At 44.6% G+C, this 21169-nt stretch overlaps 1 protein-coding gene across 2 annotated transcripts in view; it reads left to right on the forward strand.

Moving 5' to 3' along the window:
• Positions 1-21169, forward strand: part of PCSK2 (proprotein convertase subtilisin/kexin type 2) — a 241550-nt gene that overhangs the window by 127625 nt on the left and 92756 nt on the right. For both annotated transcript variants that reach the window (XM_055544038.1, XM_055544039.1), the window contains 3 exons: positions 6389-6502; positions 8676-8784; positions 13707-13744. In XM_055544038.1, coding sequence (XP_055400013.1) covers positions 6389-6502; positions 8676-8784; positions 13707-13744 — 261 coding nt within the window. The remainder of the gene's footprint in view (positions 1-6388; positions 6503-8675; positions 8785-13706; positions 13745-21169) is intronic.

Below are 21169 nucleotides of genomic sequence, written 5' to 3' on the forward strand. Positions count from 1 at the left end.
CACCCCAGGAGAGTCATGACAGATAATCAGGCCAGGGGCCAGAGGGCCATCTGACTCCAGCCTTCACCCTGCACCCCTTGTGGACTTAATGTCAAGTCCACCCACGGATGTTCTAGCTGATGTATTGGGCACAATGTTTCCGGAAGAGCTATTTCTGTTTTGTCTGAACCTATCAGGAAAAGAAAGTCCTCAGCTGATACAGGCTAGGTAATTTACTGTACAAATTAAGAGAGTTTTAATTTTTATTTTTAAGAGCTGTGTTCTTTGGACAATTTGCTGCATTCTGGATATTCTTCCCACTCCCCACCCCTTCTCAGTCTCCCCTCCCCCACCTCCCAGCAAGCAGCCTGAGATGAATAAGAAGAGATTTAATTTTTTGTAAGCAAATACAATGTATTTTCTTATGGGTTTGGGTTTGGTCTCCTCCAGAGAGCACACCCTTGAAGTTGCTTAGTGTAGATGCACTTTGTCCCTCTCTCATCCATAGTTCAATTTCGTTTCTCTGTGATGTGTCAGGACGGGGTCAAGAGACAAGAAGCGGGGGGGTAGAGGAGTCTAGCACACAGCTGCTCAAGCCCCGGGCTCTGAGGAGTCACCTGGAAAGTTCGAGAGACATGGAGGCCAGGGCCGAGTCTACTGCTCTGTTCATCCAGGCTTGGAACCTCTGCTTCCTGCATCACTGATGCACCAGAGAATCAGGAGGGGATCTTGGAGTTTGGAGTCTCCCAGAGACCTCAGTCCAGGACACACGGCGTGACCCTCTAGGAGTTCTTCAAGAACAGGTTCCCAGGCGGCACCCCAGGCCCCCAAAACAGAATAGCCATGTTAGGGTGTCTGAGGGTCACACATGTTCAGGTTCCCCACACTCTCATGCACTGTCAGTGAGCATGCAATTCAGTATAAGCTTTCTGGGGGGCGTTTGGCAGTAACTGCCGATGAGAATTTAAAGTCCTACCCAGCGATGAGTTTATCCTGATGACATAGTCTATAAACATCACCACAGTGTGTGTGTGTATGTGTGTGTGTGTGTGTGTGCATCCTCTTCTTATGAGGACACCAGCTGTACTGTATTAGGACCCAGGCTGCCCTCACCTGAACTAATCACATCTACAATGGCCCCGTCCCCAAACTCAATCACTTTTGGAGCTACCAGGGGTGACAACTTCAACATATCTTCTAGGGGACATAGGTCAACCTGTAATAGGCTCATTGGTAAAGAATCGGCCTGCCAGTGTAGAAGACACCAGAGACTTGAGTTCAATTCCTGGGTTGGGAAGTTCCCCTGGAGGAGGGCATGGCAACCCACTCCAGTATTCATGCCTGGAGAATCCCATGGACAGAGGAGCCTGGTGGGCTATGGTCTATGGGGTCACAACATGTCAGACACAACTGAGCAACTAAGCACGCCCATGACACAGAAAAGCATAGTGTGACACAATCAATAGCATCACAGATCACAAACCAAGTGCCCTCAGCACCACGTTAGTTCTGTGTTTTATGGTTTTTCTTCACAGGCTCACTGCAAGCCTAGGTGTTCTCCCACCCTTTGGAGGCAGATTCCTAGATTGCTCCCCTTTCTCCTGGCCTCTCCCTTGCCCAGCACAGTCAGTGCTAATTATCAGCTATTTAATTATCAGCCGAGCAGGGAAGTGATCCCTGCCCTGATCCTTAGGAAGTTATAGGCGGTGAAGGTCAGTCGTGTCCCACTCTCTGCGACCCCATGGACTGTAGCCTACCAGGCTCTTCCGTCCATGGGATTTTCCAGGCAAGAGTGCTGGAATGGATTGCCATTTCCTTCTCCAGGGGATTTTCCAGGCAAGAGTGCTGGAATGGATTGCCATTTCCTTCTCCAGGAGATCTTCCCAACCCAGGGATTGAACCCGGGTCTCCCGAAGTACAGGCAGACACTTTACCATCTGAGCCACCAGGGAAGCCCATTTAATTATCAGCTTGGCAGGGAAGTGATCCCTGCCCCGATCCTTAGGAAGTTATAGGCGGTGAAGGTCGACTATGTTCCATGCCTCAGGGAGAGGCTGTGTGCTTTAGCGGAAAGTTCACAGCATTTAGAACTGATCAACTTGGGTGACTGCCATGTTTTCAATTTTTGGCCAATGGTCTCTGAACCTTTGTTTCCTCAAGTTCCTTTGAAACTGAAAGTGTTAGTTGCTCAGTTGTGTCCAACTCTTTACAACCTCATGGAGTGTAGCCCACCAGACTCCTTTTTCCATGGGATTCTCTAGGCAAGAATACCAGAGTGGGTTGCCATCCCTTCTCCAAGAGGTCTTTCTTACCCAGGGATCGAACCCTGGTCTCCTGCATAACAGGCAGATTCTTTGCCATCTGAGCCACCAGGGAAGATTAAATGTAGTGAAAGTACCTTGTTAATGCAACTTGTAAAAGAGTATGCCAACATGCAGGGATGTCTGCCTCACCCTAGTACCGTCTGTAACTAGCATATTGTAGATTCACAAAAACGTTTGTGGACTGAAAATCTCTTCATTGAGGGGAGACACAAGGAAGGGAAGGCAGTAGGTGGAGTTGTTCCAGCAAAATCTGTGTTTGTACATGTTTCCAATTAAGGTTTAAAACCTGAACCTGAATCGTAGAATATCCATCTGTTCATTTGTAATAAAATAATACCCAGTAACACATACACCTGCTTTCTCATATTTTTTTATTTGTATAAATGTTTAAGTCAATGAACCAACTTGGGGGAGCATTCTAAAACTAAATACCGAAGCTAACTGTATGTTATATATATATATATATATTTTTTTTTTTTTTTGAAAAGGCGAGAAGCCATGGTTAAGTTTTATGCGTGTCATTGGTCCTACATCTAAGTGATAATGAAAGGAATCATCTGTGAAAGGTTACAGTTCATAGGAGGAAGAAAAGAGAATAAAACTGGTCTTTTAGTTATAATGTGAGGGAAGATTATAGATGCTAGGAAATACTTTTCTGACATTAAGAGCTTTATCACACGTAGAATTGTAACACTGAAACCTTCCCCAGAGGTCTTTAAAAATAGTTTATAACCTCATCTCTCTGCTTATGGCAATTTCACTTACAATAGAAAACAATTAAATGACCACTAAGAGGGAACTCGTTGTATAAGTTATGGTACATTCCTCTATGGAATGTTTAGGAAGCCATTAAAAATTAAAAGATGAGAGCTATGTAGCAATGTATTAAAATTCTTATGGTCAGATACTCAATAAAGAAAGGGTGCCCAATTTTATCAATGATGTGATTACTATTATGTAAAAATTAGGTTTAAATGCAAGTTAGGATTGGACAAGAACCAAAATGCAAAAGCAACTGATGGCAGTATATGGTACCATTGTAGGGGAAACGCTGTTATCTAGTTTTTTGTGTAACAAGTGAAAATATATGTCTTAAAGGTGTTCATCCCTCTTGGAACTCTAACTATGATCTTCACTGAGGACATGAATCAGAAAGCACTCTGCAGTCTTAGGATTCTTGGTTTTTAATAACATAAGGTGCAAAACTATAGACCTCTCAAGTCACACTGCGGTGCTTCTGAGTTACAAGGAGGATGCTGTCCAGTAAGCATGGCATTCCAAAGCATCGCTGGTCTCCATTAAAAACTAATTTATGAAATTAAAAATTAATTTTATGGAAATGAAGTTAGACAGCCTTTTCATTAGAATGCACTTGTTCTGAGTTTGAAGTGACGTTGTGACAGCCATTCCTCCACTGTTATTGGAAAAGATGGAATCTGAGATAGTCTTCCTGGTCTCATGCTTCTGGGAACAACCTGCAGAGTTTTCCAACATAAGTCTATATGATGGGGCCACCGCCAACCAGGGGAGGCCAGGCAAGGTCCCCATCTGAGAGCAGAGCAGGTGAAGACTTGGGTGTGGGACCAAAATGGGAAGATGGGCATTCAGGATGGGCAGGCAAGCTCCAGTTCCTGTACTGGAAATTCTAGTAACCAGAAGCTTTGAGAGGGGGCATTTGGTGGCTCTTTACAGGTTGAGAGTGTAGGGGAGGAAGAAACCTCCCTTGTGCTACTCACAGGTTCCCATGGCTGGTCTAATACTAAAATGGACATGAGACAGATTAATGGGAGAAAAAGAAACAAAATTTAATTCATGCACATGGAGGTCTCATAGAATCCATAGGACCTAAGAAGTGGCCAAAGCAGGCAGCTTTTATGCTTTTTAGACAAAGAAACAATAAATTTGTGAAGAATTGTCAGGACAAAGAAATTCAGGTTTGGAGTGCCCAATCTGTGAAGAATCTAAATAGAATTGAAGCTTGAGGTAGTAAATTAAGGGCTTCCCAGAGTTTCAGTGGTAAAGAGATGCAGGTTCAATCCCTGGGTGGGGAAGATTGCTTGGAGTAGGAAATGGCAATCTGCTCCTCTATTCTAGCCTGGAGAATCCCATGGACAGAGGAGCCTGGCGGGCTACAGTCTGTGGGGTCACAATGAGTTGGATACAACTGAGTGACAAACACATTCACCTCACTTTCAAGGGGTAGGGGTTAACTGTATCACAGGGAATGTCTCTTGTTGGACTCCCCATTCCCCACAAAGAAGTCACAGAGCAAATGGCACACCCACAACTTCTCTACATGGACAGTTTCTTGCAGAATTGAGAATTTTTCTGGCGAATAAGCCCGGGCCTTCCTGTGTCCACGTGTGGAGCAGGAAAGTGAGGAACTGCTCAGCCGCAGCCTCCCTCACCTCCCAGGGCAGCAAGGAAAGGGAGGGTTTTCAGTCATGCCTGTGGTCTCTCTATTCACCCCCTTCCAGCTTCACTCCTAACGTGGAGTCTTCTGTTTTCCCTCGTCCCGTATCTGAGTTCATGGGTGTAGGCAACAGAAATTGATTCTGAATCATGTAAGTGAAAGTGAATCTGTTGGAAAGTGGTGCGGAGCTCATGGTCTGTGGGAGGCTGAAGGATTGGTCCTGGGGGGCTCCAGGCTGGGCTGTGGCCAACAGTGGCAAGGATCCTTTAGGGGGTGGGGTCTGGTGAGTGAGCCTCTGAGATAAACACCCTCCAAGGGTCCTTTCTGCCCTCACACCATTTCCCCATGATTCAGACCCTGGAAGAGAGACACCTTCTGAGGCAGAGAGGCTTCGGTTCCTTTACAAGAGGTTGGTGCCTGGAATTTCACTTCCACAAACACAGAACCCAGTGGACTTGAGGTCATCCTCCCAATATACTGGGGAATATGGCAGAAGGAGAAATGAACCTTTGGCAACAAAATATAATTGTAAAAAATTAACAGCATCCAGAACATACCCTTTTACCCATTTGCATAGTCCTGGAGCAGGTAGATGTTCAGCTACAGCTACTGCATGATGAGTTTGTTTTTGCCCAAGTGGAAAGAAAGCTTCCCTTTTGGGACAAAGCCCAGCTGTTGCCAGGAGCCTCCTGATTCAGCTCCTAAGTTTCATTTCCATCCAAGGGCTTGGGGTTCAATCTGACTGTCCCCAGAAGAAGTGTCAGCATTGCAAAGAGAGCACCAATTTATCTTTGAGGTTCCCTCACTCACCTTCTAGAACTTTGTTGTGGACTTACTGGCTTGTCGGGCAGGTTTTTCTTTTTTTCTTGTTTTGATGTTTGGTTTTGGCTGATTCCCAAATGTGATAGTACAGGATTGTCAATAAAAGTGGCTACTGTTGTTGCAGAAACCAGTACTGGAGAAACCAAGCACCATACTCAGAGAGTTGGAGAACTCAGGTTTATTTCGCTGGTGGGCTTCCGGAAGAGTTAACACTCCAAGCTCTGAGCCCCGAACAAAGGGGTTACAGAGCTTTTTATACACAGACAGGCATGATTAAGCAGGTTTGCAGGGGCTAGAGCGATTGCAAAGAGCAGGACAAGGGTGAGTGAGATAAGCTCCAGTTCCTAGTATTGTGAGTCCCCACTTTCTGAGACCTATGTGATCCAGACTTTGTAAGGAGCAAGCTGGGTTACAGAGGCAGAAGGAGCAGGAGGTAAATTTTCTGTAAAATTTTAACTTTTCCTCTTCATTATGGTGCCTCCAGAAAACTAGGCTGTGATGGGTCCACCCCCTCCCTCTCTGAAATCACATTCATTCCCTTAATGCAAATGTTTCATTGTTTTATTTCACCTAATGCCCCCTACCACCTTATCTCCACCTAATTCTTATTCTCACAAAACTCACTGAAGGCCATCCCCATGGCCTTTTTGTTCAATGCAAATAATAGTAAATTATCTTAGGAAATAATCAGAAAGTAAGAGTGTTCATGAGATGAGCTCAGCTTCTACTGAGGGAATGAAAAAAAAAAAAAAAACATTATATACAAACGGAATTTGAATTTGTGGAAATGAATTCTAAAAGAGGGGTGTTCGACCAATAGTCAGGTAACACTCAGGCATTGTCATTCCAGGTAAAGAGGGCCTTGCAGCAGGAAGGATTCAACCGGAAAAAGCGAGGGTACAGAGACATCAACGAGATCGACATCAACGTGAATGACCCTCTTTTCACGAAGCAATGGTACCTGGTAAGCATCTCCGTCCCTTTCATAACGGTTCTCATCCTGGGACTTCAGACAAAAGATGCATTTCTATTTCCTCATTAGTCTGTGGGATGCTAGCCAGCACCAGCTTGGGGGAACTTTTCTGTCCCCTCTGATCAGTATTGATTTTCCATCACCTTCCACACATCTCATTCTCTAATCGGCTTTCTTTCTGGAACTGCTAAACAGCCATGACCTTCTGGGTTCAAAGCAACTACCAAGAGCTGCTCGGTTTCTCCCAGACCAGTGTATAAGTGAAGACTTGCAGAAACATGTGAAAGTCAAGTCAAAGTTCTGGGAGGAGTAACCAGGGCCTCCAAAGGCAGAGGACTGGGAGGCAAGGATGGGGCCACAGGTGTAAGAGAAAAGAGTGGGGTGACTTCACAAGGGACAAGCAAGAAAACTCAGAGACTAAAGTTGCAGGAGTACCACCTATTGGTGCTTCCTACAATAAAGGCAGTCAATTCAGTAGAGCTTAACTGATGTAGGATTCAAGGCACAGAATCCTAGTCTGTCTGGTGAAACAAATATATTTTCACAACCTATTTGGGTGGGTTGGGTTATGTTTAAAAGAGACGGGCTCACATGCCTCCAAACCAACCCAAACCACAGGGTATATGGAACGGAAGGGGTGACTAATTTGTAAATGTTTGTAATTTATAAACAGCCCATTGTAGGAATGCATCACAATTTTTCCTTTGGAGTTTCAGAGCTGGACTACGCTCTAGGCTTCAGGGCAGGGAATTCTATAAATCCAGTCTGGGTAACTGAATGAGTTTATGTGTGTTAGGATTGCCTAGGTATCTTACAATAACAAACAACCCACAAATCAGAGTGGAATAACAACATCAAAGCTTGTTTCTCACTCACGTTATGCATCCAACACTTTGAAATCCCTTAGGTACCCAGGCTTCATCTTAGCTGCATCCCAATCCCTGGTTACAGGAGCAACTCAATGGCGGGAGAAAAGCAAATCACGCACTGGCTCTTAAAGTTTCTGCCTGGACGTGATGAATGGCATGTAAACTCACATTCCATTGGCCAAAACCAGTCACATGGTTCTAACTTCCAGGGCATGAGGTGTCATCTTCACATGTGCTTAGGAGAAGAGTAGTCATTTCTATAAAGAGCCCTAATAAGAGTTGACTCATTGGAAAAGACTCTGATGCTGGAAGGGATTGGGGGCAGGAGAAGAAGGGGACAACAGAGGATGAGATGGCTGGAAGGCATCACTGACTCAATGGACATGAGTTTGAGTGAACTCCGGGAGTTGGTGATGGACAGGGAGGCCTGGCTTGCTGCGATTCATGGGGTCGCAAAGAGTCAGACACTACTGAGCAACTGAACTGAACTGAACTGAATGATATTTACATCTTTCAGCAGCATCGTACCAGCTACTTGTCACTGTGGGCATCTGTCAATACCAGCTCTAACTTCCCTATTTTTTTTTTAATGATTTATCTTTGAGAGAATCTCTGCAGGACAAAAATGCATAAGAAGAGGGTAGTGAACATATTTGTATGGAATTTTTCTTTTTTCCTTTTCTTTCTTTTTTGATTTTTTTAAGGCGGAAGGCTTTTTTTATTTCTTATATTAGAACTTGCACTAAAGGTGAGGCAGCTGTCTTTAATTCAGTTCAACAAATAATTTTAAGCGAGACTTGGTGTGGGGATATTGAACTTAAAAAGGTAAATAGAGCATGCTCCCTCTTGCAAAGGATATTATTATTTAGTGAGGAAATTATTCAATCAGAATAAAGCAAGACAATACGAACTAAATTCTGAAAGTGAGGAATAAATACAGAGCTACAAGAGTTGTGAGCACTTAATTCTAAACTGGGGAGGGTTTCTTGCAATGTTGGCCCTCAGGAGTTTAAAGATGATGATCCAGTAATGAGGTAGGGAGACAGAAATTGCATTTGAATATTTCCATGAGACAGAAAATACCGGTGTTCTGTGTATCAAAAAACAGAAGGAGCAGACTAGAAGAGGTGGATGGAGGGAACACCCCTAAGTCCTGTTTCATGGAAGACGTGACCTCTGATCTGGCCCTGAAATATCAGGTGGCTGCAGAGTGTGTCAAGCAAATGCTTACCATCTGGTGCTTTACCATCTACACCAAACTAATAAGAGCCTCTGCTTTGGCATTCCTGAACCAGATCAATACCGGGCAAGCTGATGGTACTCCCGGTCTCGACTTGAATGTGGCAGAAGCCTGGGAGCTGGGATACACAGGGAAAGGTGTTACCATTGGAATTATGGACGATGGTGAGTATTCCAAAAGCTTCATTCATCTGGAACCAAGTGTGTCTTTTGCATGTCTTTGGAACGGAAAAGATCCATCGTTCGGGAGTCAGAGGTAGGAGGGCCAGAGGCTGGGCATGGTCATGTATACTGTGCGGACATCCTCACCCTCCTCACGTCAGTGATCCTCAAGACCTTCACAAATATGTACTGAGTTAATAAGTTTACATTTTTTTAATGAACAAATGAAAGTTGACAACCACTGAATTATAATTTCTCACTGGGGCCACTGGACTTCCCCTGGTGGCTCCTGTGGTAAAGAATCCACCTGCCAATGCAAGAGACGTGGGTTCGATCCCTGGGTTGGGAAGATCTCCTGGGGAAGGAAATGGCAATCCACTCCAGCATTCTTGCCTGGGAAATCCCACAGATAGAGGAGCCTGGCAGGCTACAGTCCATGCGGGTCACAAAAGAGCCAGACAGGATTTAGCGACTAAATAACAGCAACAACAAATACTGCTTATATCTCACCTTGAAACAGCTTCTAAACCTGTTTATATTTACCACCTATGTCTCTAGATCCACACTGTTCAATGTAGTAGCCACTAGCCATATGTGGCTATTTATATTTAAGTTTTAATTAGTTAAAGCTAAATACAATTAAAAATTCAATTCCTCAATCACATTCACTTAATTTCAAGGTCTCAATAACCACATGGGGCTAGTGGCAATTCAATTCCACTTCATTTCTATCATCACAGAAAGTTCCATTAGGCAGTGTGGCTCTAGATCCCCCAAAGCATTTTGACTTTATTGCTGCCTTCAGAATGAGCCCTGGTAAAGCAAACTGATCACAGTTTACTATACTTGCCCCCCTGTAATGTTAATTCTATCCCACATGCCTGCCCGACAAAGATTTAGCGGAGCTTTATTTTTTATAGATCATGATATGAAAGCCAAAGGGTTTGATGAACTGCTGTTTTTCTAACTACACGTGCCATTGGCTCTGCCGAGATTCTGGAGTACCTCTACCCTGCAGGCTTCTCATTGGGGATGCACTTTCACCTCTCATCAGCCGTCTGGATCCTCCATAAAAGCTCTGCTGGGCAGTATTGGTCCAAGTACCTATAAAGTCTGTACAGAAATGAAGCAATGGAGCCTTTCTCTTCTCAAGATCCTCAAAGAATATGATGTTCTCTAAAGCAAGCCTTTGAAGCAGGATTGATGGAAAACAAGGACAGACAGCGTGCTTAAAATCAGCGTGTCTTTGTGCCGGCTCAATTAAATATCGACATGAAAACAATGCCCAGTGCTTTCTGAGGTGTGAGATGTTTTGAAGTGGAGGCAAAAGCTTTCTCCAGTGGCCGAGGGCTTTCACAGGAAAAAAAAAGAGCTCTCACAAGAGTGAGTGCATGTGTATATGTGTACACACACACTCATGCCATTGTGGGCAGCTTACCTGTTTTTCCTTCCTGCTGCTTTGGCTCAGAAAGCACCACGGTTGAGGCCAGCTCACCTAGGAGAAAGATGCATGTAGGTTTGGGGGGAACCTGCCTAGGTTATACTGGAATCACCATTTCATCACCAAGCATCTGGGGGATCAGAGCAGCACCCTTAAAAGTGGTCACAGGCAGGCACCTTGCTCTTACAAAACCTCCAAAGTCTCAACTGAACTGTTAACATTGTAACTAAGGATATGCACATGCAGCCCCTTGTTGATTCCCTGAGGGCTCCAGAACTGTCAGCAATTCCTGAGGATTTGGACTGTTGTAGAGTAGACTTTCAAACTAATGACAGGATACCAGTGATTTATGAACTAAAGTATAACCAAGTATTTGTCATTTGCGCACCATATTGCATCATGATGGTCTGGTGATGAGTCAGCGCCCCCTGTAGACTGCAAGCCTTAGGTGGCTGTTCAGCTCAGGTTCTGTGTCTAAATGGTCTGTTTTTCCAAGACCTGCGTAGCACCTGGCATTCATTGCTGACCATAAACCTGTGAATGAAAACAGGAATGAATCCATTAATAATACAAGAATTGAAAAATAAATAAGCTGATTAAGAAGATGTATTCAGTGTCTTCCGCCTCAAAAGATAATCAAATATACCAAAACATTGAAATACTATTTAATTACCAGGTTATCATTTTCATGCTTAGTTTGTTATTATTTTTCTGGATCATGTCTGTCATCCTTAATCCATCTGTCAATAATCTTCCTCAGACCAAAGTCTGTGTCTGTTCTAACTTAACATTCAGTCTTCCACTTAACCTAATTAAACATCTTTTATTTTAATTAGGCTAAATTTATCTTGTTTTAATTCTGATTTCCTTCGGTCTTCAAATTATCTCTTGGCTTCAATATTTTCCCATCACAGAGATGAGACTACCACATCTTAGAAAATTCCTCTCCTAAGTAACTTGAATCATCAGAACAGGAAGCCATATTTTAAAAATTAACTGTTAGGGGAAAAGAAACTTATTCTCTGCATGTGTGTGTATCTTTTCTTTTAAACTTATCTGTTTGTAACAACATGTTTTGCCTAACAATGAGTGCACAAAATGTTACCAATTTCAACAAACATATAGGACAATTTAATTTCAACACAACACTCTAAAACCAAGTTGCTGCTGTTGTTCAGTCTCTCAGTCATGTTGGACTTTTGTGATCCCATGGATTGCAGCACACCAGGCTTCCCTGTCCTTCACTATCTCCCAGAGTTTGCTTACACTCATGTCCATGGAGTCGGTGATGCCATCCAACCAACTCATCCTCTGTCACTCCTTTCTCTTCCTGCCCTCAGCCTTTCCCAGCATCAAGGTCCTTTCTAATGAGTCAGCTCTTTGCCTCAGGTGGCCAAAATATTGGAACTGCAGCTTCAGCGTCAGTCCTTTCAATAAATATTCAGGACTGATTTCCTTTAGGATTGACTGATTTGATCTCCTTGCCATCCAAGGGACTGTCAAGAGTCTCCTCTAACACCACAGTTCAAAAGTATCAATTCTTTGGCGTTATAGTCCAACTCTCACATCCATACATGACTACTGCAAAAACCATAGCTTTGACTAGATGGACCTTTGTCAGCAAAGTGATGTCTCTGCTTTTTAATATGCTGTCTAGGTTTGTCATAGCTTTTCTCCCAAGGAGAAAGCATCTTTTCATTTCATGGCTGCAGTCACTGTCTGCAGTGATTTTGGAGCTCAATAAAGCCTGTAGACTTTTTGAATTATTTCTTCTTTCTACACCATCCACAAAACTCTAGTAATGTGGTCAATGAAAGTACTGATGAGGATGCAAGGAATGTAATTGGTTATGTGTTTACTGCAAGCTAAACACTTTCAGTGAACTGGCTCCGACCTCGAAAACTGCTTTTCGAGGAGAACAGTACCTCTGTTTCAAAGATGAGGAAGCTGAGACTCAGAGAATCTATGCGGCCAGAGTCACATAAACATTTCGGTGCCTGAGCCCGGATAGAACTGGATCTGGTAGTCTCACAGCCTGTGCTTATTCCCAGCTCCATCCCACAGCCTACACTAACATCTCTGAATCAGGGTCCAGAACAACGGTCTGAAACTTTAAAAATATTAGCTTTTTATCTTCCTCCCCCTGTCTTCCTGCAGTTTTGGGGAGCAGGGTAAAGGAGGTGAAAGAGAAGGGCCTGGCTATCGTCTCCCAAACTGTAGAAAGCAGAGTAACAATAGCAGTTGCTTCTGATGTGAAAACATCAGTAGATCAGTGACTCCCAGTCCAGGAATTACTTGTGCAACCAGAAAAAAAAAAAAAAGGAAAACTTCCTTTTAAAAATATACATTTGGATGCAAGTTCTTTTTTGCAGGACAAAGCTACAATGTGGCCCGGCCTTGTTATGCATGCAGCAAAGATGATTGACACTTAATGATGATCAAGACTTAATGATGCCTCTGGCTTGCAAATATTGCAACCCAATAGAGTTACTGGAATAAGACCACACTGTTTTCACCCCTACCGGTTGAGAAGAAAGGAAGCACAGAGAAGCCAAGTACCTTGCCTGAAGTCACTCAGCCAGTCAGCAGCATGGTTGGAATTAAAACTCTGGTCTTTGACTCCAAAGACTACACTCATAACCATGATACTAGGTAGTGCAGGAACCCAGCCAATTTCTGAGAGAGCTGGATGCTCTGATGTTGTTGCTGCTTTTCAATGATTAGATGATACTACAGACCTGGATGAGAGCTTTGCAATTTGCCCTTTGAAGTTCCTCAGTGCTTTCTGAGATCTACATGTTGATGGATCCCAGCAGCGTCAGGGACCATAATCCTACCGTTGCAATGACCCTTGGACAATAAGACAAGCCACATGCAGGAGAAAGCACAGGACTCCCACCAGAAGACTCATAGTCTCGGGCTCCCTGGAAAGCTTTCTGCAAAAACAAGAACCAGTTCCCACCTGGGACACCTCCAGGAAGCCACTTGCCCTTTGCCTAATGGCTTTTCTCGCCAAGCCATGTTTCTCTTGTTATTTCCGTGCCTGGCAATGCTCTCCTAATCCACTGTTGTCTGAGCCCTGTTAAATAATCATCACTTTTCCTCCCCAGGGCAGGCTTCACTTCAGAAGAAATGCCAGCTGATGCTTTAGAAATGTCAGGACTTCCACAAATCTCTCTTAGATCACTTCTCTGATGAGACGTCCATCTTGGGGCCACTAGCTGACATTTGTGTCAGAAGTGTTATGCTAGGGCCCTGAGCTGTAACTGGCTTCACTCCTCTGACACATATGGTGGCCACTGGCTCTGCATCTGGGGTGTGAGGGTGGGCAGTGCCCTCCCCCAGGGGTACCTGAGGCAGGGGCCCAGCGCTCACCCCCTCCCCATCTTCTGATGCCCACACAGAAGGTGACTTCTTGAGTAGGTTTCCTGAGAACACGTGGCAGGTATTAACCCTCTGTTCCTGTGCTCTTGTCTTTTTACAGGAATTGACTACCTCCACCCGGACCTGGCCTCAAACTACGTAAGTGTAAGCTGCCCTGTGTGGGGAATCGCGCGTGTCCTAAATGCTCTGGTGCCCCCGGTGGTGGGAGGACACAGGCATACACACACACCTGCCTGCACGTAGGCCACACCCAGGGCACACAGGTACCCTGCACATGCACACATACCAGACGGCCCATTTTATAGAAGCTGCAGCTCACGTCAAAGACAGATGAGGCGTGGGGGCTGGACCAGGCAAAGGTGAGTGACTTTGGAGAGAAAAAGAAGGAACTGAGGTCTGAAAGGACAAAGTGTCAAGAAAGAAAAGGTAGAGGGAGCAGGGACAGAGAGCCTTGGCAAAGTTTAAAATCAGCTCCAGCTGAGGACATTGACTGGAGGGTGGAAATGAGCCATTTGGGTTCTTGCTGGACAAAACTGATGGCAAAAAGCCCAAAGGGCAGCAACTCGCACAAAACCCACAGCTTTATGAGAGCAAGCATGCCACCTTCTTAAGATTATCTTTGTCCTGATGACTTTCCCCACAAATCCAAATATGGCATATAGCATCCCTTGACAGAGGAAAAATATTAACAGGAAATCACAGTAAATATCTGGGCTCTGACTTTTGATCCAGCAAGTCACCTACTGATTCCTGATAAGATCTGCAAACCCTTTAAACTTAAGTGGTCACTTTACTATAACCCCAGGGAGTATACCATCAAAGCATCAGTGTAGTCACTTAAAATAACCCAAACTATTACTAAGCTATATTTTTCCTACAACTTCCAGATCTAGGTACTTTTTTTTTAGTATTTTGTTTGCTGAAAAGACTCATATATTTAGAGAATATAGATTTAAATAGAGGAAAGATGATTAACAAGAAGAAATATTTGGGGATCCACGTTCTTCCTGGAAGGTGTGAGTGTCCACACTGCAAAACAAGAAGGGAGATTTTACATGCGTGTGGTGGACAGGAAATCAGGAAGCAGAACACAGACATGCTGGGTTTCTATTGATCTCATGGGTCTTATAAATCTAGAAGAGTGTACATTGGGCTGAGCATCTTTTTTAATGGAAAAAAAAAAAGTTAAATTAATCATTGGCGTTGTCCAGCCAATGTGCCTCCAGAGAGAAACAACAGGCATCAATCCAAATCTCACTGGATGGATGGGAATCCACTCTGCTAGATCAAGCAATAAAGAACTGGGACTTCCCTGGTGGTCCAGTTGCAAAGACTTCACCTTCCAACATGAGGGTCGATTCCCTGGTCGGGGTCAAAAAACTGAAAGGTAAAACAGAAACAATAATGTAACAAATTCAGTAAAGACTTTTAAAAATAGACCAAAAAAAGGAAAGAACAGTCTAGGAGCTGTTTCAATAGATTCAGACTCCCAACCACATGCAGAGTCTAAGGACAGCAGGTGCTCCTCCTCCCAGGCCTCCCTACTGGCACATGGAGCCACTGCCTGGCTGTTTCTCTGCTTCCTTAGAGGGACTGCCCTGTGCAGGGCCTTGTCTGTCTCCTTGAAAGCCCCGTGTGTGCATTCACATGTCCAGCTCTTCTAGACTCCATGAACTGTAGCCCGCCAGACTCCTCAGTCCATGGACTTTTCCAGGCAAGAATACTGGAGTGGGTTGCCGTTTCCTCCTCCAGGGGATCTTCCCCACCCAGGGATGGAGACATCTCTTGCATCTCCAGCATTGGCAGGCAGATTCCTTACCACTTTTGCCACCTGGACTACTCCAAAGCCCTGCCTCCCCCAGAAATGCAAAACCATGCAGAGTTTGCCAAGAAGAGATGGAGAGATGCATGTGCCTCGTTTTCTCCCAGGTTCTGATCTTGGAAGCCCTTCCTTGCAGAGAAATGGTAGGGACAACCAGTTGCAGGCGGAGGTTCGGCCTCAGGCCTGCCCTTGCAACTGAGGCACTTCTAGTTTCCTCCCTGGATGAATTCCTCTTGCAACCTGTAGAGCATCACTGTGGGGTGGCTGCCAGTCAGGCTGGACAGCGGGCAGCACATGCCTCTCTCTTTCTAAGGCCACTTACTGCCCTTCCTGGAGATTGAGCTGGCCACCCCTGCCCAGCCCAGGTGTTTCTGTGACAGCTGTTCCCAACACCAGTCACCAGACAAAAAAGAGATAGTAATTCAACACCAGTCACCAGATTAAAAAGAGAGAGTAATTCAAGTGGGAAAAAAATTCTTCTGGGGCTCTGGTGAATGGTAGGTATAATGCCAGTGGACAGTGTCATTCACCTGCCAAAAACCCTCATCTGAATCAGCAAAGTGAAAGATACACATTGAAGGGTGTCAGCTCCCCTCAAATCTGCAATATCAGAACACATCTGAAAAGTCTATGAGTTCTTTGAGTGCTGTTTTCTTTTTTCCTTTTCTTTCCTTTGTTTCTTTCCAAAACAAATGTTTATAAATTAAAAAAAAAATGTCCTCTGTAGAACATGCAGAAAAACATAAAACAGATTCAGAACTAGCTATATCACCATTCTTAACATTTTGACATATTTTGGACTTCATTTCTATGTGTATATTTCTAATAAAATTGGGCTCTTGTTGCATATACAGTATCCCCCCTTCCATGTGTTATGTCATGATATTTTTATATTATCAAATAATCTTCAAAACCTGATTATAGAAGCTATATAGTATTACCTCATGTGATAATTTACTTAAACTCTGCCATCCCCGATAACTGGACAACTAGGTTGCCTCCAATGGGCATCTCACTTTTAGAGAGGTAGTGACAGATGGTGACAAGGGTGGTTGAGGGTCTCCAAACCACAACAGGCTAAGGAGAGTGAAAAGAATTGGGAAAACACACACACACACACACACAACTTAAGAAGCACATTAAATACGTTTTCAAGTATTTCCAGTTCTCTAGAATGGATATGGCATTCAGCCTGTTCAGTAGTTTCTCCCATGGAAATTCCCACCAATGAGTGACCACTGCAGGAGGATTTTAGTTCAGTTAAAGCAAAAACTAATGATTAAGGAATAAATAAAAAGCATTAGCTCTCCCAGGAAGTAATGAGCTCTCCTTACCTGAGAATGTTCATGAAGAGCATTGATGGCCATTTGGCAGGGTTGTTGAAGAAATGACTTAAACTAGATGACATCTAAGACCCAAATGGAAACTGTGAGCTCTGGACAGACCCACATGATTCAACAACTTCCAACCAGAGGAAGGGTCCATGTCTTCAGCACTCACCAAAATGCTTTTAACTTTACAAAGTGAGTATATCTAACTATACATGCCTTTGAAAATGTCCTCTGTCTTTGGTAGAAGTGAGAAAACTGAACACCCAAATAGCCCATCCTTAACTCCTCAGCGGAAAACTTGAACCAGCTAGTTTTCACCAGTCATGCGTCTCCTTCACCCTGGGTAGAGTTGAGAGTGACAACTTTAAAGCTACTTTAAAGCAACTTTAAAGCTGCCAGATTTATCTTCTTTATTTTTAATTAAAAATTTTACACTACAATTAACAGAATGAGGTTGGCAAGTGGAGTAGACCTGCCCAAGAGGGCAGTGAAGTCAGTGGATGGTGATAAACTCAAAAATTGTTTGAGCAAAGGATTAACAGGCAGCTTCACACCTTGTTAGGTGACTTAATGGCTTGGATTCGAGAGCTAGCCAGTGCTCTTCTAGAGAAACGTATTAACTTTGGGAAAGCCCACGTTTGGGTTCCAGCCAAAGCAGACCTGAGACAAGGGTTTGAGGGCAAGTGTTTTATTTGGGAGGTGACCTTAGGAAGCAAGATGAGAGGCAGGCGGAATGAGATGGGAGAGGGAAGGCAGCGGCAGGAGGTGCATTTCAAGCAAGTCACCATGGCAAACCAGCTGGAACTTAATCCCACCGGGGCATCTGTGAGCACATGCTGGGCACCAGAGTTCTCCCACACGGGATGGGACATCTGGAAGCTGGGGTATTTATACTGCAGCTCCCATCAGTCATTGCTGAGGGCTGCTCCCAGGGGACATTAAGACCCCAGCACCTCTGCCCTCCCCAACATCTCGAGAAGAGCCCTCCACAAACGGAAGTGGGAACAGGCAGCCCATCAAGGGTGTGGAAACGACAGGCTGGGTCCTGGCAACATCTGTCTGAGGGAGGGTGACTTGGCAACTTATTAACGGTTAAAATAAACAGAAACGTGCTCAGTGAGAAGTAAAAGCCCCTATCAGAGGCTCTTAGACAAAAGGACAAAAACTTCTTCATAATCAAACCAAGAAAAACATTTCCCAGAGCAGAATTATTATCAAAGCTTGTTTATTCTGCATATTAAAAGACAAGACTCAAGGTAGGCTGGTCGTCCAGCATTCTTTCCATTTAAACTGAGAATTTGAATCCTCTGAAAACTGCAAATTAATATACAAATGTAAGTCACTAGTGTTAATTTAATTCAACAACTCCACCCTGAATCTGTTGAGTGTTAGGAGCAAGAAATGATAGCAGCCACTTCCACTGTTGCTCTGTTGTTCTATGATTGAATTTAACCTGAGGATCCACTCTCCCTGGTAAACGTTCACTATTCCAAATAAATAAATTCTCTCTCTTCATCTCAATAGTAACAACATGAAATGAGTCTTGGCCAAGTCCCTATTTCAGACCAAGCTGAAATCAGTGTTCCTTTACCCAGCCTCTCTGGAGAAACAGTCTGGATATGGGCTCCAACTCAATCAGATGGCCATACATTGGACCCACTGTGGGTGAACCCCGAGGAAGAGAAACCAGACACAGGTTCTTCAGAGGAGCCTGTGGTCCATAATGACATAGGCCCGGATCATGACTTGCAGGTGAGGGGTGGGCAGGCAGCGGGGGTCACTGTCTTTGTGCTGGGTGGTCCCCTGCAGCAATGATCACGTGTTCATGGTGCACGTCCAAGCCTGGGGTCCTCCCAGGCCTGCAGAATAGAGGGAGACAGGCAGGCGTGACCAAGATGGCAGCTTTCAGGGTGTGGGACAGGTGAAGCCGAGCATCTCCTGCTTTGTTCCCAAGCCCGCTCTGCTGAAGCTGATGGGGTGAAGCAATGGCTGGCGGTTCTGTAAAATCCAGAGAGGGCCTCCGTCTGTGGTGGGGGTTTTCTCAGAGGCAGACTGAAACAAAGACTTGAAGGCAAGTAGTTTACCAGGGAGGAGACCCCAGTGGGTGTCAGCCAGTTCTCCCCAGATTGCCTGCCACCCACACAGAACAGAGCCAGGCAGGGCGTGGGGCTGACACTGGGGGAGCAGCCAGCACACCCCCAGGGCCAGCGTGGAAACTGAGTGAACCCTGAGCGTGACTCCCAGCTTCCCGGCTCACAGACATGCAACTTTAGACTCACCAAGTAAACCTCTGTGAACTTTAATTTCCTATCAGGTGTGCTGTGAGGTATCATGAAAGACTGTGTGTGTATCTCCTGATAGATAATGTGTGTGCTCAGTCACTCAGTTGTGTCCAACTCTTTGCAACCGCATGGACTGTAGCCCTCCAGGCTCCTTTGTCCGTGGGAGTTCCCAGGTAAGAATACTGGAGTGGGTTGCCATTTCCTTCTCCAGGGGAACTTCCCAACCTGGGGATCAAACTCGAGTATACTGCATTGCAGGTGGATTCTTTACCACTGAGCCATCTGGGAAGCCCCTGAAAGATAACAGATGCTCAATAAACATCCATTTCTTTCTGAAGAAAGTTGAGATGACACAGGCAGCCTGTCCCGATGGAGAAACAGAGACACGAGCTTAGTGTTATCAAAAGAGAAAACAGGGCACCTCCAGACTCCATGTAAGACTGTGAGGCTAAGAAAGCAGAGGGTGAAAGGTGAAGGCTACCCAAGTCAATCTCAAAGATGGATTTGAAAAAGAACATCCAAGCCAACAGAAGAAACAGGGAGAGAGGACCCTTTGCTTGAAGCCAAGATGGAAGGAAGAGGTCCCACTGACATATTAGGGTCATTTTATGCAGCAGCTCTACAGTTTCCCATGCTAGACTCTCTTCCAGGTCCTCTCACAGTGACTGAGGCCATCCCAGCCTAAGAGAAAACAGATTTGTCTGGCCCCATCCCAGACCTACAGAAACAAAATCTCTAGGAATAAAAAAGCCTCATCACATGTATTTCTTTGACAATATTCCCAGATTTTGAGTGCTGAAGAACTGATGCTTTTAAACTGTAGTGTTGGAGGAAACTCTTGAGAGTCCCTGGGACTGCAAGGAGATCCAACCAGTCAATCTCAAAGGAAATCAACCCTGAATATTCATTGGAAGGACTGATGCTGAAGCTGAAACTCCAATACTTTCACCACCTGATGCAAAGAGTTGACTCATTGGAAAAACCTTGATGCTGGGAAAGATTGAAGGCAGGAGGAGAAGGGGATGACAGAGGATGAGATGGTTGGATGGCATCATCGACTCAATGGACATGAGTTTGAGCAAGCCCCGGGAGATGGTGAAGGATGGGGAAGCCTGATGTGCTGCAGTCCATGGGGTGGCAAAGAGACACAATGACTAAACAACAACCAGATTCTGATGGTTCACCTCATCATTTGTTTTGACACTTTCCTCATTCATTCATCCATTTATTTATTCAACAATGCTATTTCCAACAAGTGTATGACCCTATTGCAACCAGATCACAAGCTCTTTGTAGGGAAGCGAGTACCTCTTCAATTTTGTGTCCTTCTTAACATTTAGCACAGCACTGAGCAGGCATTTAATAAATCTGTGTCAAATTTCATTGCATATTAATCAATCACAATTGCATATTAATTAATAAATCCTTTTGCAAATGAAATCAGGACCTCAATCACGTTTTGGGCCTCTGTTAGTGGTGATGGGAAACACTGGTATGCAGCTTTCATCCACCTCCACCCTGTGCTGCATCACCTGTGTCACTTGTGAGGGGCACAGAGGACCACAGAGGTTAACTGAGGTTTCCCCACAACCCCCAACCCTCCCCTGTGGCTGAAGACCTGGAGAGAATGTGATTCTCAGCATGGATAATCCACCTACAGATAACCAAGAGCTCCTTCTTTCCTGTAATGCTTAGAACTCCCGAGGTTGGTAGGAATGAAAGTAAGTTCTCAGATGGGAGAAGAAAAATTATGCTCTTTGTTTCAGTTCAAAATTTGGAACATTATTTATGCTCCAGAGTTGTAATTTCACCAATGGAAGTTCTTGGAAAAGAAAAGAGGCCACCCCCTAGGACCTGTACTTTTCCACTCTTTTGATGGGCTCCTGACTGTGACTGGCTTTGAAGAGGGGCCTTTGGAGCGCCCTGAAGGGCTGTCAGAACGCAGCCTGCAGCAGGTAGCTTTGAGCTTGGGCCCTGTGCTTGCTGGGAAGCCGCCATGATGAAAGGGTGGCGGCCGGAAGTGACCAGGCCTCAGTCCTGAATGACTCAGATGCTATGAAGTATTGATTGCATGCATCGCTTCAGGCTTTTAGGCTGATTAATATTTAAATAAAGCACATTAATATTG

The sequence above is a fragment of the Bubalus kerabau genome, chromosome 13 (assembly GCF_029407905.1).
Source record: "Bubalus kerabau isolate K-KA32 ecotype Philippines breed swamp buffalo chromosome 13, PCC_UOA_SB_1v2, whole genome shotgun sequence".
Taxonomy (NCBI): domain Eukaryota; kingdom Metazoa; phylum Chordata; class Mammalia; order Artiodactyla; family Bovidae; genus Bubalus; species Bubalus kerabau.